The following is a 14,861-nucleotide window of genomic DNA, read 5'->3' on the forward strand; positions in this document are numbered from 1 at the left end:
AGTCCTCTGGGCTCCGCCCCCTCCGCCGCAAGGCCCCGCCCCGAGGTGGAGCTACTCTAGGTCCCGCCCCAGAGAGCACTTCCGGCTCAGCGGAACTCGGTGCGCCGGCCTGGGTTCCCCGCGGATTCCGCCTGTGGTCAAGGCCCCATGAGCGCGGCGCCCCTGGTGGGCTACAGCAGCAGCGGCTCGGAGGATGAAGCCGAGGCCGCCGCCGCCGCCGCCGCGGGGCGGAGCAAGCCCAGGTCTGGGGTCCGCCGTTGGTGAGGAGCGAGGAAGTTTCTATCGCGAGGGCGCGATTCTTTTTGAAACCCTGGTGGGACCCGAGCCTCCGGGATAACCGGGAGGGTGGGTCGGTGCCCCGGGAGGAAAAGAAGGGACGTCGAGGGAAAGGAGGATTCAGAGCACACCCTGGACAAAGCCCCCAATATGGCACCCTCCTGCCCCCTTGGCTAAGGCAAAGTTGAGAGCGAGGACACGGGTTCAAGACAAGCCCTAGCCGTTGCATTTTTCTCCTTTGGTGTGCAAGCATGTTTCTTCCAAGATCTGTCTCTTCATTTGAACACAGTGCAATAATAACCAAAGCTTTTCATTCGTCTAGTAAATGCTCAGTGAACAGCCACTGGAAGCCATACTGGAGACTGGACACTCTGGACTGGCGCAAAACCCGTGGGAATCTTATACTTCAAGGGCCCTAGGTTCTTAAATACCGGTCTTTGCAGAGTGCGGTATGTCGGCAGTTCATTGCGCAAGAGCTCTAGCAAATAGAAATATGCTTTACACACAAGGAAATTAATGTACAAGATCACAGAGCTACTTCAGTTCAGGCCTGTCCTGCTAGGTAATAAGGACTTCCACACCACACAGCTATCTGCTCAAGTGTTTCCTATAGGGATCAAGAGCCCCGCTGAGGGGCTCCCGGAGTAGCTGGGAGACTTCAGTAGTTCTAGAGAGAGCTATGGCTGTCTAGAAGCTCAAACACCTGCCTGGAGATCCATACTCAGCCTCTGTGGCTGAGGAAGGAGGATCAAGTTTGAGGGCAGCCTATATAGAAAGATTCACTGTGCATAAGGGCTTAGAACTTTTGTTGTATGTGCAAAGGGAAACAATGCTTGTTCATTCTTCTTTTGCAGTGGCCAGAACCCCCTTCCCACTCAGAGGTTTCCAGTGCCTGACAGTGTGCTCAGCATGTTCTCTAGCACCGAGGAGGGGCCTGAGGATGACAGGACAAAACATGGGGGACGCATTCGGACCTTTCCCCATGAGCGGGGCAACTGGGCCACCCACATCTACATACCCTGTAAGTCACTTACTAATGGCAGATGGCCCAAAACAAGTACCTCCTAGCTGTGCCTAGGAGGAAGAAACCAGGGCCCCTGTATTCTGGACCCATCCCACCCCAGCCCTGAGGAGGTGACAGGCTGCATCAGACCTCACTCCACTGAGTGTTCTGGAAGTTACTAGCCTTCTCAGGGTCTCCGTTTCTACACCTCTAAAGTGGGGTGATAATATCTATCTCTTCGGAAGATTAATTCAGATGATCTGTGTCAATTTAGTACAGTCCACAAAGTGTCGGCTCTAATTGTGTGTCGACTCCCATTATCAGCATCCACCGTCAGTGCTACATTTCTCACAGCAGATGAACCTACTTCTTTGTTTTTTTTGAGACAAGGTCTCTCTGTGTAGTCCTGGCTACCCTAGAACTCAGAGATCTGCTTGCCTCTGCCTCCTCAGAGCTGGAATTAAAGGTGTGGGCCACCACCACCCGGCTTGAGCCCATATTATAATCACCAGACTTCACGGTTTGTATTATGGATAAATTTTGGTGTTGTGCATGCTATGAGTTTACACAAACTTAACAAGATGTGCATCTACACTATCATGTAGAGTAGTATCACTGCTATACGAATCCGTCATGCTCGACTTAGCCATCCCCTCCCTCCACCAACACCTGTTTCACAAATTCGCCTTCTCCAAAATGTCACAGAATTGGGATCATTTAGTATATAGAGCCTTTTCAGATTGGCTTCTTTGGCTTAGTAGTGTGCATTTGAGGTTCCTCTGTGCCTCGTCACACTTGACACTTCATTTCTTTTTAGTGCTCACTAATATTGCATTGTCTGGCTCTACCACAGTACATTCACCTACTAAAGGACATATTGGCTGTTCCTAAATTTGGGCAGATATGCATAAAGATGCTTTAGGCTGGCCCAGTGTGGCAGCACATGACTTTAATCTCAGCACTCGGGGGTAGAAGCAAGTGGATCTCTTTGAGTTCTAAGCCAGCCAGAGCTATGTAGTGAGATTCTGTCTCAAAAAATAAGGTAATAATAAGCCGGGCGGTGGTGGCGCACGCCTTTAATCCCAGCACTCGGGAGGCAGAGCCAGGCGGATCTCTGTGAGTTCGAGGCCAGCCTGGTCTCCAAAGCGAGTTCCAGGAAAGGCACAAAGCTACACAGAGAAACCCTGTCTCGAAAAACCAAAAAAAAAAAAAAAAAGGTAATAATAAAATATGTGCATTGTGCTATAGACTTTTGTGTGGTCGTGTTTCAGTGGCTCCTTTGTGTAAAATGATACGGAATGTGACTGATGGGTTTTATGATTGTATGGTAACAGTATGTTTAATTTTTCAAGAAACCCAAATTGTCCCCCACAATGGCTGTATCATTTTATATTTCCAACAGCAATGAATGAGAGTGCCCTTGTCAGCACATGGTGCTGCCATTGCTCTGCAGTGCAGACTAGTCTTTCTCCTGGTTGACTGATATGGAACATCTTTCATGTGCTTTTTGCTATCTGTCCATCTTCCTTGGCAAGTTGTATATTAGGATTTGGGGCCTATATTTTAATGAACTTTTCCTTCCTTCCTTCCTTCCTTCCTTCCTTCCTTCCTTCCTTCCTTCCTTTTTCTTTTTTGAGACAAGGTCTCACTGTGTATCCTTGGTGGCCTGGTGTAGGAGACCAGCTCCAACCTGTTGAAGGGTTCTTGGAGGGAAGAGAGAGGAATGAGGAAGTAGTAGATAGAAATATAGATGGAGATGACGAGAAAGACAGAGACACGGGATAGCTTTGGGAGGGCCCTGGGTCAATATCCAGTCGCCTCGAGTTTTATTCTAATGGGCTTTTTATACATCAGCAAGGGGAAAAGCAAAAGACCTCCCCCTTTCAAGATCAAAGCACAACATACAGCCAAGTGTAGACCCTTCAAAACACCCAGTAACCACACCCCTGGCCAAATCATCCTATTATGCAGCCCTGTTGGGTAAAGCAAGCTCAGATTATCTGACCTTTAGTAAGGCCTTACTAGGGAGCCTCTGTGGACCCCCACAGCCTGTAACTCACTATGTAGACCAGGCTGGCCTCAGACTCACTAAAATCCACCTGCCAGAGCTGGGATGGTGAACATCTCCCTTAATCTAGTTTTCTTACCTAGAGATTCTATATTTTTCTAGATTCCCTATTAGGTATTTCTCAGTCCAGGGCTCCCCCCCCCCCCCCCTTGGCAGTGTCTTTTACAGAGCAGACGTTTTTAAGTTTAATGAAGTTGGTCTTATTAATCCTCATAACTAATAAACAATACAGTGGTCTGAATGTGGCACTTAGAGGGACACTAGGAAGTACTATCATGTGTGCCCGTACATATCATATACACATACCACACATATCAAAATAAATTTATCTGAAGACATTCACATTAAAATATTGATAGGAGCCGGGTAGTGGTGGCACACACCTTTAGTTCCAGCACTCGGGAGGCAGAGCCAGGTGGATCTCTGTGAGTTCAAGGCTAGCCTGATCTACAGAGTGAGATCCAGGACAGGAACCAAAACTACACAGAGAAACCCTGTCTCAAAAAACAAACAAACAAATAAATAAATAATGTGTTGGTAGGCTGTCAGCCATAGGCTACTCCTGAAACTAGGCTAATAAGGGCTTCTCTGCTCTCCCAGCTTGTTATTCATCTGTGACAGCTTGGCTGAGGCCAGTCCACTCTCCCTACTCTCTCTCTAGATGAAGCGAAGGAAGAGTTCCTGGATCTGCTTGACATGTTGCTGCCCCGAGCTCAGACATTCGTGCCCCGGTTGGTGCGGATGGAGGAGTTCCACCTCAGCCTGTCTCAGAGCGTGGTTCTCCGTCACCACTGGATCCTCCCCTTTGTGCAGGTGCTCAAAGACCACATGGCCTCTTTCCAAAGGTGAGCACTCCCCTCTTCTGTCCGTGCTTTCCCCTCCTGGGCTTTGGTGTGCTTGGAGCTAGGAACGGTGCCAAGCTAGCAGACCAGACCTAAAGACTGGCTGCTGTGGCCCGTCCCGTGTGGTGCAGGCACCTCACAGAAGCTGCTCGACTGCTCTTCCTCTGGGTTGTGCACAGAGACCCCGCTGTCTGCCTCTAAACTCTAAAGGATTTCCAGCACTTCTGTTGCCAAATATGTAAGAGCTCCTCCCACACCAACACTCTGCAAACCTCCAGATACTGACTGGATAGCCTACAGTTCCGTTCAGTTCCGACGCCAACGTCCCCGGATGCAACCTCACAGGCTTCGTCCCACAGGCTGCCCTCCACAGTAGATGCAGCTCACATTGAGTCCCTAGGTTAGCCAAGAATTCTGATTTTGTTACAGACCAGAGCTTCCAACGATCCAGCCCTGCCGCCCCCTAGTGACCATTTGCTAGGACTCACAAAATTCAGGAACACAGCTCACTGCCTAGATTTCCAACTTGTCACACAGAATTTGATTGATTGATTGATTGATTGATTGAGGCAGGCAGGCACCCTGGGCCAGGCTGGCCTTGGATTTATAGCAATCCTGCCTCAGCTGCCTGAGTACTGGGCAAGGCATAAGCCACCACACACGGACCTACAAAGGTGAGAGAGAGGTGGAGATGCTACAGAAGCACTGTGTCCCCGTCAGTTACGGAAGGATATTTATTTATTTATTTATTTATTTATTTATTTATTTATTTATTTATTTATTTATTTATTTATTTAAAGATTCTGCCTGCAGATATCTCTGCATGCCACAAGAGGGCACCAGATCTCATTACAGATGATTGAGAGCCACCATGTAGTTGCTGGGAATTGAACTCAGAACCTCTGGAAGAGCAGCCATTGTTCTTAACCACTAAGCCATCTCTCCAGCCCCTGTATGAGTGTTTTGCCTGCATGTATGTGTGTGCCTGTGCTGGTGGATGTCAGAAGAGGGCATCAGAGATATGGAAGGCTGTGAGCCTCTGTGTGGGTGCTGAGAACTGACCCCCAGTCCTCTGCTGAAGCAGTCAATGCTCTTACCCACTGAGCCATCTCTCCAGCTCTGTCTGCAGAGTCTTTCTTCATAGACACCCCTATGAAGGCCTGAAATGGGTGGAAATAGAAGTCTTATAGTGAATCCCCAACTCCACTGTTTAGGGGGTCTGAGGCTCAGGAATTCTGGAGTGTGGCTCTTCCAAATGGAAAAGCTCCCCATTTGGTTGAGGAGGAAAGAATATGCTCCATTGTGGTCAGCTGGTGAGAAAACCAGGATGAAGCACATCTCATTCTGGTCCACTGTGATTGCCACTATCAGATTTATTAAGCCAGCTGTGTATTACCAGCTGTATCACAGGTGCCAGAACCCAACCTAAATTGGCTTCACCTGAGGGAATTACAGATGGGTTCAGAGACAGCCCTAGTTTCATGCATGGGGAGATGGAGGTAGCCAGAGATGTTACCTGAGTTGTGCTGTCTCAGCTCTGTCCCACGAGGTTGACTTCCTTCTCTCAGTGACAAGGGAGCCACCAGTACGTGTGTATGCATCTTCTTATATGTGAGGACAGGTGCATACATTCCACAGCATGCATGTAGAAGTCAGGTGTTGGTCCTTACCTTCCACATTGCTTGCAATAGGATCTCTTTATTGTTTTTCTGCTGTGTGTCTCAGACCATCTAGTGCATGAGCGTCAGGGATTCTCCCATCTCTGTCCCATCGATGCTCACACTACTGTGCCCAGCTTTCACGTGGGGTCCAGAGTTTTGAATTCACGTCCTCACATCTGTCCAGCTGCTTACCCATTGCGCTATCTCCTCCACCCTGCAGGCTCCTTTGAAATGTGTTTATTAGGCTTGAGAGATGATGCTTTAGCAGTAAGAGCACTGGCTGTTCTTGTAGAGGATCTGGATTCAGTTCCCAGCCCCAACTGGCAGCTCAAACTGTCTGTAACTCTAGTTCCACAGGCTCTCATGGCTTCTTCTGCCCTCCATAGGCACTCTGTACACATAGTGCACAGACACAAACAAATAAGAAAAATAAAGTGTAAAGTGTGTGTGCATGGGTGTATGAACAAGGCGTGTTCATGCATATGTGTGTCAGTCTGCCTCTGTGCATGTGGAGGCTGAAAGAATACATCAGCTGTCATCTGTCATTCTCTGCCTATTCCTTTGAGACAGGGCCTTTCCCAAACCTGGAGCTTGTGTTTTCCTGGCTAGGCTTGGAAGCCTGCAAGCCCCAGCGATCCTCTATCTCTGTCCAGTTTATAGCTGGGATTACAGGTGTACACAGGATGCCCAACTTGTTAGTTGGGTCCTGGTATCAGAACTCTAATCCTTCCTGTATATATTAATTTCAGCAGAAGTCATGGGAATGACTTTGGTTAGTCTGACTCTGTTCATACTTCCCCTTTGTAAGTAAAGAGTGGAAATGCCCTTTCCCCTTATTCTAGAGAATGCTGCCCTTATCTTACTGGAGCTCTGTTTCCTGGACAAACTAGCATTCGAGCTCAGTGATTGGCAGCACTGTCATGGTAACAAGGCTGACAGGGTACTGCAGGCATGCTGCACGGAGGTGAGAAGCCAGTGCAGAGTTCACAAGGTCTGGTGGGAAGCCACTCCCTCAGCCTCCTAGTGGGTACTAGTTCTTTAACAGAGTGTGCACCTTGCTGGGACCTCTGGAAACTGCCCAGGAGTCATTGCAGGAGGTATCATTCTCTGTGGGACGTGTGTAGCCTGCTGCCCTGCTCACTTGAGGACTAGAGAGCAGCCCCTATACCACTGGATTGGTGTCTTTGAAGAAATGGATTTGATGTTGTCCTTGCTCCATGGGCTGCCCTGTGTCCTTAGTTAAGCTAGACCAGCTGCAAGCCCTCAGTTTCTTGAGCTGAGAGGACCAGACCTGGACAGTTCAGCTCTGACTCTGGAGCCTGTGTAACTAATCCAGGTGCTGAGTGAGTGGGGTTTCTGCCCTTTCTACCACCAGACCCACTTCCACAGAGACTCACTTTTTAGGTGAGAGCAAGGGCTTTGCGATCAGATGGACTGAGCCTCAACTCCTGCCTTGCCAACTTCAGCCTCACCAGGTCCATTTTCGTGTCTATAATTGTAGGGCCTACCTCACAGGGTCATATCAACTAACTTTCCACCCACATGACGAATGACTTTCTCAGGTGCACGACACGCTACACAGCACACAGGTGAAGCTCTTGGTCAGTAAAATTGGTAGCTTCCACTTAAATCATGGAATAACAATATCGATTGTAAAATCAGTTAATTATATTTTTAAAGTGCTGTTTGGGGGAGGTATTTAGAGGGATTGATGTTGCTTGTTTGTTTGTTGAGATAGACTCTTTTTTTTTTTTTTTTTTTTTTTTTTTTGGTTTTTCGAGACAGAGTTTCTCTGTGTAGCTTTGCGCCTTTCCTGGAACTCGCTTTGGAGACCAGGCTGGCCTCGAACTCACAGAGATCCGCCTGGCTCTGCCTCCCGAGTGCTGGGATTAAAGGCGTGCGCCACCACCGCCCGGCCGAGATAGACTCTTACTACAAATTGAGATCTTTCGTCTTGGCCTCCTGAGCATGGACTGTGGACATCCATCACCTCTCAGCTGAAATTGCTGGTTTTTAAAATATGAACTAGCCGGGCGGTGGTGGCGCACGCCTTTAATCCCAGCACTCGGGAGGCAGAGACAGGCGGATCTCTGTGAGTTCGAGGCCAGCCTGGGCTACCAAGTGAGTTCCAGGAGAGGCGCAAAGCTACACAGAGAAACCCTGTCTCGAAAAACCTTTAAAAAAAAAAAAAAAAGTACTATTTTACTTTCTTTTTTTTTCCTGAAGTATCTTTCTTCTTTTAAATTTCAGGTTCTTCTTTACTGCCAACCAGGTAAAGATTTATACCAACCAAGAGAAAACCAGGTGGGTCCCTGACTTTATTGCAAAGATAGAGGGGATATACTTCCTTTTCACATATATTTGTGGGGCATCTATTCCCAAAATAAAGAAAAATTTTTATTTTTTAAAAATAAATAAAACCCAGCTGGGCGGTGGTGGCGGCGCAAGCCTTTAATCCCAGCACTCGAGAGGCAGAGCCAGGCAGTCGAATCTCTGAGTTCAAGGCCAGCCTGGTCTATAGAGCGAGTTCTAGGACAGCCAGGGCTACACAGAAAAACCCTGTCTCAAAAAACAACAACAACCCCGCCCCCGCCCCCCAAAAGGGCATTTTCTCTGCAGGGCCTCGCTGTCCAGTCCATTCACAGAGACACTCCTCTCAGCTGCTCTGAAAGGGCTCCCTCCTCCCTTCATCCTAGGCTATATAACTTTATACATATATATATGTATAAAGTCTGAAGGGTTTCCAGGAGTGGGGAGTCAGCAGTGTCAGATATTGCCAAGCTAGCGAGGACAGGATTCGTGCCGTTGATAACACAGAGATCATTATAATCATTGGCCACTTGGACAAGAGCATTTCTGAGGGGGGAGGGTTGGAGGTGGGAGACCAGACAGTGCGGAGGAGGATAGCAGACCACCATGGTGGTCTGCAGTGTTTCCTTGAGAATGGGATGGGACCGGCTGAAGATGCGGTTCAGGGGGATTTAATTCCTAAAGACAGCAGTTCTCGCACCGGCAGGGCCAGTGGGTACCAGAGAGCAGGGCTCGGAGAGGGTGACGAGTCCAGGAGTCTGCCAGAGAGTGGAGGGGCAAGAGGGCGCGGTCTGCAGTGATAGATGAAGGCTGCCCTGCAGGGACTCTTAGATGTGAGGGGACATCCAGTGAAGGTGCGTTTTTAGGTGCGGGAAGTCAGGGGGTGGGGGGAATTGAAAGAGGAGGTTCCTAGAGCAGCAGGGGCATGCACAGGAAGATGGGCTGAACCACAGCCCAAATCCCTGGACTTCCTGTTGGATGCCTCCTACTTCTACTTCTGTGGTTTGCGCTCTCATAGGCTGCATTTTGTACCCCTGCTGTCTCCACTGCCTCTTCCTAGGACCTTCATTGGGCTTGAGGTCAGTTCCGGGCATTCCCAGTTCCTGGACATGGTTTCAGCGGTGGACAGAGTCATGGAGGAATTTGACCTCACTACCTTCTACCAGGTAATGCACACGGTTGAGGAAAATGAACAGAGATCACTGTTTCTGCCACAGAGCTGCTGCTCCCGTTGCCCTGTCTAGAAAGAGCATCCTCAGAGAAGCCCCATCAGAGGCAAGCTAAAGAGACCCCCAGAACCTCCCCATGTGGGGCCCTGATTGCCAGCCCATGGGATTGGGGTCTGGGGTGTCAGAAGTTGTAGTCTACCCAGAGTCCAACATCAGAAAACTGTTTGTGCATCTTAGACTTGTGCTTTCTACTCTGTAAGATATCCATGTGTGCTTTGTTTTTCCTAAGTAGCTGTCTCAACACTTAGCCAACTGACCCTCTGGAAGAGTTGTAGCTTCATATCCCGCTGTACCTCCCCTCTGTCCTTCTGAGGACTCACAGTCCAGCTTGAGTGTCACAGCTTTAAAAGGACATTGGTTTATTCAATGTGTTTTCAAAACCATGCCATGTGTGCAGTTATTTTTGAACAGAGATAATTATTGTTTCTTCAAAATTGTTGACATTTTTGGGTTTTGTTCATTTAATCTGAAAAGTATGACCTCTGCTGGATTGTCCTAGATCAGAAAATAGAGTCAGAGCTGTTGTCATTTGTTTTGGCTCTTTTGGGGGCCCCATTCAGCTCCCAAATAAATCACACACAGAGGCTTATTCTTAATTATTAACACCCGGCCTTAGCTTGGCTTGTTTCTTGCCAGCTTTCCTTAACTTAAATTATCCCATTTACCTTTTGCCTCTGGGTTCTTCTCATTCTCTTACTTCTGTAAATCTTACTCTTACGCCGTGGCTTGCTCTGTAGCTGGATGGCTGGCCCCTGGAGTCCTCTTTCTCCTCTGGCTGCTGCTTCTCTCTCTTCCTCCCGGATTCCTCCTGTTTATCCTCTCTGCCTGCCAGCCCCGCCTGTCCTTTCTCCTGCCTTGCTATTGGCCATTCAGTTCTTTATTAGGCCATCAGGTGTTTTAGACAGGCAAAATAACACAGCTTCACAGAGTTAAACAAATGCAACATAAACAAAAGTAACACACCTTAAAATTATATTCTATAAAACAGAACTGGACATGGTAGTGCATGCCTTTACCCCTGGAAGCTGGAAGTCCAAGATTAAGGTGCCTGCCTGTATGATTGGTTTTTGATAAGGGCTGTGGCTTGTAAGAGGCATCCCTCACTGTGCCCTTCCCTCATGGAGGGAAAGGAGCACACAGCTCTCTACCCGTCTCTTTAACTTTTCATTATTTTTGTGTTTATGGATGTTTTGCCTACCTGTATGTCTGTGCACCATGTACATGCAGTGCCCTTGGAGGCCATAAGAGGGCGTCAGATCCCCCTGGAACTAGTGTTTCAGACATTCCTCACAGAGGCTTGTTAACCATCAAGTGGGTGCTGGGGATCAAACCTTTGTCCTCTGGAAAAGCTGCCAGTGTTCCTAACCTCTGAGCCATTGCCCACCCACATCTGTTTTTCCAAGGGCACCACCTGTGCCCTCATTAACACTAACTACCTCAAATACCATCACATTGGGGGTTTCACTGTTTGCATTTTGGAGAGGAGTACAATTCAGTCTGTAGTGGGGACTAGCCCAAGCCATTTTGTCTGTGTGGGCAGGGGACATGGCTTCAGCACTAGGGGCACACCAGGGATCCCACAGGGAGACCTGACTGACTGTCATAGACCTGCTAGGATGGATGGGCCTGCCATGGCATCCAGTGATGGCCTGATTCCCTGTTTCTCCCCCAGGACCCTTCATTTCATGTCAGTCTGGCCTGGTGTGTGGGTGACGCACGTCTCCAGCTGGAAGGGCAGTGCCTGCGGGAACTACAGGTAAATTTCCAGGGAAGGGACACAAAGCACTGAGCTCCAAAGATGAGGGGAGGAGCACGTGACAGAAAGGGAAGGACTGGCTACTGAAACCTAAATCTGCAGGAGACCTCAGCCCTCGCTTCCTGCTCAGATGTCATCCCTGAGCCAGCAGCAGCAACATCTGGGAGCTAAGCAGCTCTGCAGGTGCTCTGCCCCCCACCCCCCCAGACCCAAGCAGCAGAACTGTGCTGTAACAAAATCTCTAGGGCTTTGGGTGTCCGGCTTTACACCTGACACGTGATGAGAGTCAGCCTCCTGCCCCCGCCCCCTCGGCCCCAGCCATTTATCTGAGGTCAGAGGTTTGGGGGTCTGGCAGTTGTAAATGGAGGAAGGATGCCAGGTCCCAGGAACCTCCAGCCCCCAGAGCCTGTTACATCCTGGGTTTTACTTTTGAGTCGGGGTCTCACAACGTCTCCTTCTTGGCCTGGAACTCACTGTAGAGCAGGCAAGTCTCAAACTTGCAGTGCCCTTCTATCTCAGATTCCGAGACTGCAGGCATGTGCCACCGTGTCTGGCCACCTTTTGATAGGTGACCTTCCCGTCAGTGCCCTGGAAGAACTTGCAGTGCCCAGTGCCTGGCAGGGCCTGAAGCAGGCAGCAGCACGGCCCTTCTTGGTAGCATTCCTGTTTTTCTCAGTAGAAGCCAGAAATCCATATTTTCATGTGCAGATTTTTACAGAAAATCTTCTGATTTTCCAGTGTTGGCAACTGACTTGGATTTTATTTACTTATGTATTATTAATTTTTTTTTGGTTTGTTTTTTCAAGACATGGTCTCTTTTTGTAGACCATTCTGTCCTCAAACTCTAAGCGATCCACCTGCCTCTGCCTCCCAAGATTTTTTAAAAGTGCTTTGCAAGTCAAACTCTGTGCAGGCCATGGGCCATCATCTCTGTGGGCACCTTCCCCTCGGCCTGATCATGTGGAAGGATGCAAAGAGCTGTGATGTCTAGCTCCAGGAGAGCCCAGTCCCAAACTAAACCAAACTTCATGGTAGTCACTGCCCCAGTGCCCTGTGTGGGTCCTCCTCTGTAAGCTGAGGTGATGGGCCCTACCTCCCATGATTATAAGGTGATTGGACAAGATGATGAGGGCAGAGCCTGGGGTCTGCATGACCTAGGTCCCTCTCAGGATTGCCCACTTTACCGCACTGGTGGTGTTTGTGGTGCCTCTGGGTCTGATTTCCCTTAACATGGCTGTCATCTCCCTGCTGCTGGCTGAAGGAAATCGTGGATGAGTTTGAAGACTCCGAGATGCTGTTGCGTGTGCTGGCTGAGCAGGTCCGCTGCAAGTCTGGGAACAAATTCTTCTCGATGCCTTTGAAGTGAACCTTGTCCCATGCCTCTCTACAGACCAACTGAGATGGAGGAGCCTGCTGCCTTCTGGGGGATGCCCCAGCAAGAAGTGTGATAATCACACACTTAGCACTGTTCTGACGGCTCCTTCCTGGTCCTTTTGGGTGGTAGGTTGATAGGCTGCTGCTGTGGTGTGGTCATTTCCAGAAATCACCAGTAGAGGGCAGCCCGGACCTCTAATTCTTCTGTTAGTCTAGGAAAAGAAAATGAGCCCTGCTGGGGAGCTCACCCACACTCAGTGGGGTCCCCACTGAGGTCCCTCCACTGCAGTGATCTAAAGTGGTGCCATTGGCCATCATACCAGTTTTTAAAATCATTGTGCCCTGACTCACCTCTGTCAAACTGGGGGCTCCAGTGAGTCTCACCCTCCTTTTAATCTCCTTTATTTATCACTTTCTCCCTGCATCCATCCAGTGCCAGAAGAGGTCATTTCAGGGCCAGGGCACAAGGTGCTAATTTGTGATCAGGAGCAGTTTTCCCATTCCTTCCTCCCACTTACCCGGCCAGGTGCCTGGGGAGAGCCCAGCAGATGTTTCATTTTGGCCTGGCTCTGCTGCCGGCCAGGCCTCCAGCACCTGTGACCCTGGTTCCCCCATCAGCTTGCCCAAAGAAGCACAGAGGCACCTTTCCTCCAGGCAAAATACTCCTACCCCTGGGGCTGAGCATTCTTCAGGGGTGGGGGTGTCGGAGGCAGAGAGGGTCAGAGAGGCACAGGAGATTTTATTTTCCACCCAGCTCTTATCAGGGCAAAGAACCAAACTTCTCCATTTGTCATGGGGATTTCAGTGATGGGCGAAGAAAGGGTTTTTACAGTTTAAATTATGTTCAACAAATAAAATCTGCCTTTTTAATGTGGTGCCTTGTTTTAAACGACTCCTATTTAAGTGTGAGCGGTGCCTCTGCCTCCCCTCCAGCTAGCTTCACGGTGCAGGGGGCTCTGGGAGGCTGTTAGAACTCTCAGGACGTTTATGTATTTATTTATCTTAGTGTATATGTGTGTGTGCAGGCGCATGAGTTCTGAGAACAGCTCCCAGGAGTCGGTTCTTTCCTAACCCTTTGTGGGGTCCATGGTTGTCTGTTCTCAAGAAGTAGTTCTAGCCAGTGAGCCATCTCAGCGCCCCCCTGTTGTAACTGTGACTCAAAAGAAAATGTTGGGCTGAGGACGCTGGAGAGGTGGCTGCTCTTCCAGAGGGCATAGATTTGATTCCACACACGTGGCAGCTCATAGCCTCTGTGACTGCAGTCCTGGTTCCTCAGGCACCGGGGATGTAGGTGGTGCACATACATGCAGGCAAAACACCCATGCTCATAAGATTTTAATTTAAAAAAAGAAAGTAGAAAGTGGAGCTGGAGAGCTAGCTCAGTCAGTCATGTTCTTGCTTTGTGGGCATAAGGACCCGAGTTCAATCCTCAGAACCCACTTTAAAAAGATGCTGTGGTACCAAACAGTGTAATGTCTGCACTGGGGAAGCAGAGACCAAAGGATCCCTGAGCTCACTCGCCAGCCAGCCCCACCTTTTTGTCAAGCTCTAGGCCAATGAGAGACTCGGTCTTAGAAAACCAGGTGGATGGCTCCTGAGGAACAACAGACACCCAGGATTGAGCTCTGTCTGGCTTACACCTGTGTGCACACCCATACACCCATGCATACCTACCTCTGTGCACACATACACAAACATCCCCCCTACACACAAAAAAGGAAAGAAGGTGGGGTTACCCTGTCTTCCAGGACTTCATGAAGTGAAGGAAAGAAGGTGGGGTTACCCTGTCTTCCAGGACTTCATGAAGTGAAGGAAAGAAGGTGGGGTTACCCTGTCTTCCAGGACTTCATGAAGTGAAGGAAAGAAGGTGGGGTTACCCTGTCTTCCAGGACTTCATGAAATGACACTGCATGTAATACATGGAATCCAGGGTTTGGCATTCCCAAGGAATCACCATCTCCACTCCTCCAACACAGAGATTAAGGCTCTTCTAGGGTCTTCTAAGCTATGCCTCCCTACAGCCGAGCCTGAGGAAGGCAAACTGGGTAGAGGTGATTACAATGGAAGAACTGTGATGTGACTTGCCTGGGGACATGAGAACTTGTTTAGGGCCTGACTCAACCCTGGCCTCAGCTCCCATGTGATGTGACACAGCCTAGGCCATCCCTACACTTGCCTCCTGCTCAGGCCTATGGCTCTGGCTCCCACTCTGTGATTCATGCCCTCACAACCATGCCTTTCCCTATCCTTAGAAAACACAATCATGCTTTGTTCTCCAGTGCCACCACACCAGCATCCTGGCTTCACCTGACCTGCTGCCTGGAGAAGCCACAATGGAGAAG

The 14,861-nt window shown here is 49.3% G+C and overlaps 1 protein-coding gene across 2 annotated transcripts; it reads left to right on the forward strand.

Annotated features, from left to right (window-relative positions):
- Positions 1–95: 95 nt before the first annotated feature.
- On the forward strand, positions 96–13,389 carry Usb1 (U6 snRNA biogenesis phosphodiesterase 1). Of its 2 annotated transcripts, none has more exons than XM_059262708.1 (7): positions 96–260; positions 1,131–1,297; positions 4,009–4,192; positions 8,101–8,154; positions 9,221–9,326; positions 11,062–11,145; positions 12,407–13,389. In XM_059262708.1, exons 1-7 carry the CDS (start codon positions 148–150, stop codon positions 12,509–12,511), a joined length of 813 nt encoding a protein of 270 aa, XP_059118691.1. In that variant the 5' UTR covers positions 96–147; the 3' UTR covers positions 12,512–13,389. The 2 variants fall into 2 exon arrangements, with proteins under 2 accessions (XP_059118691.1, XP_059118692.1); XM_059262709.1 differs by having other exon boundaries at positions 96–242.
- The last annotated feature ends 1,472 nt before the right edge of the window (positions 13,390–14,861 follow it).

Source organism: Peromyscus eremicus, chromosome 5 (assembly GCF_949786415.1).
Source record: "Peromyscus eremicus chromosome 5, PerEre_H2_v1, whole genome shotgun sequence".
NCBI classification, from domain to species: Eukaryota; Metazoa; Chordata; class Mammalia; order Rodentia; family Cricetidae; genus Peromyscus; species Peromyscus eremicus.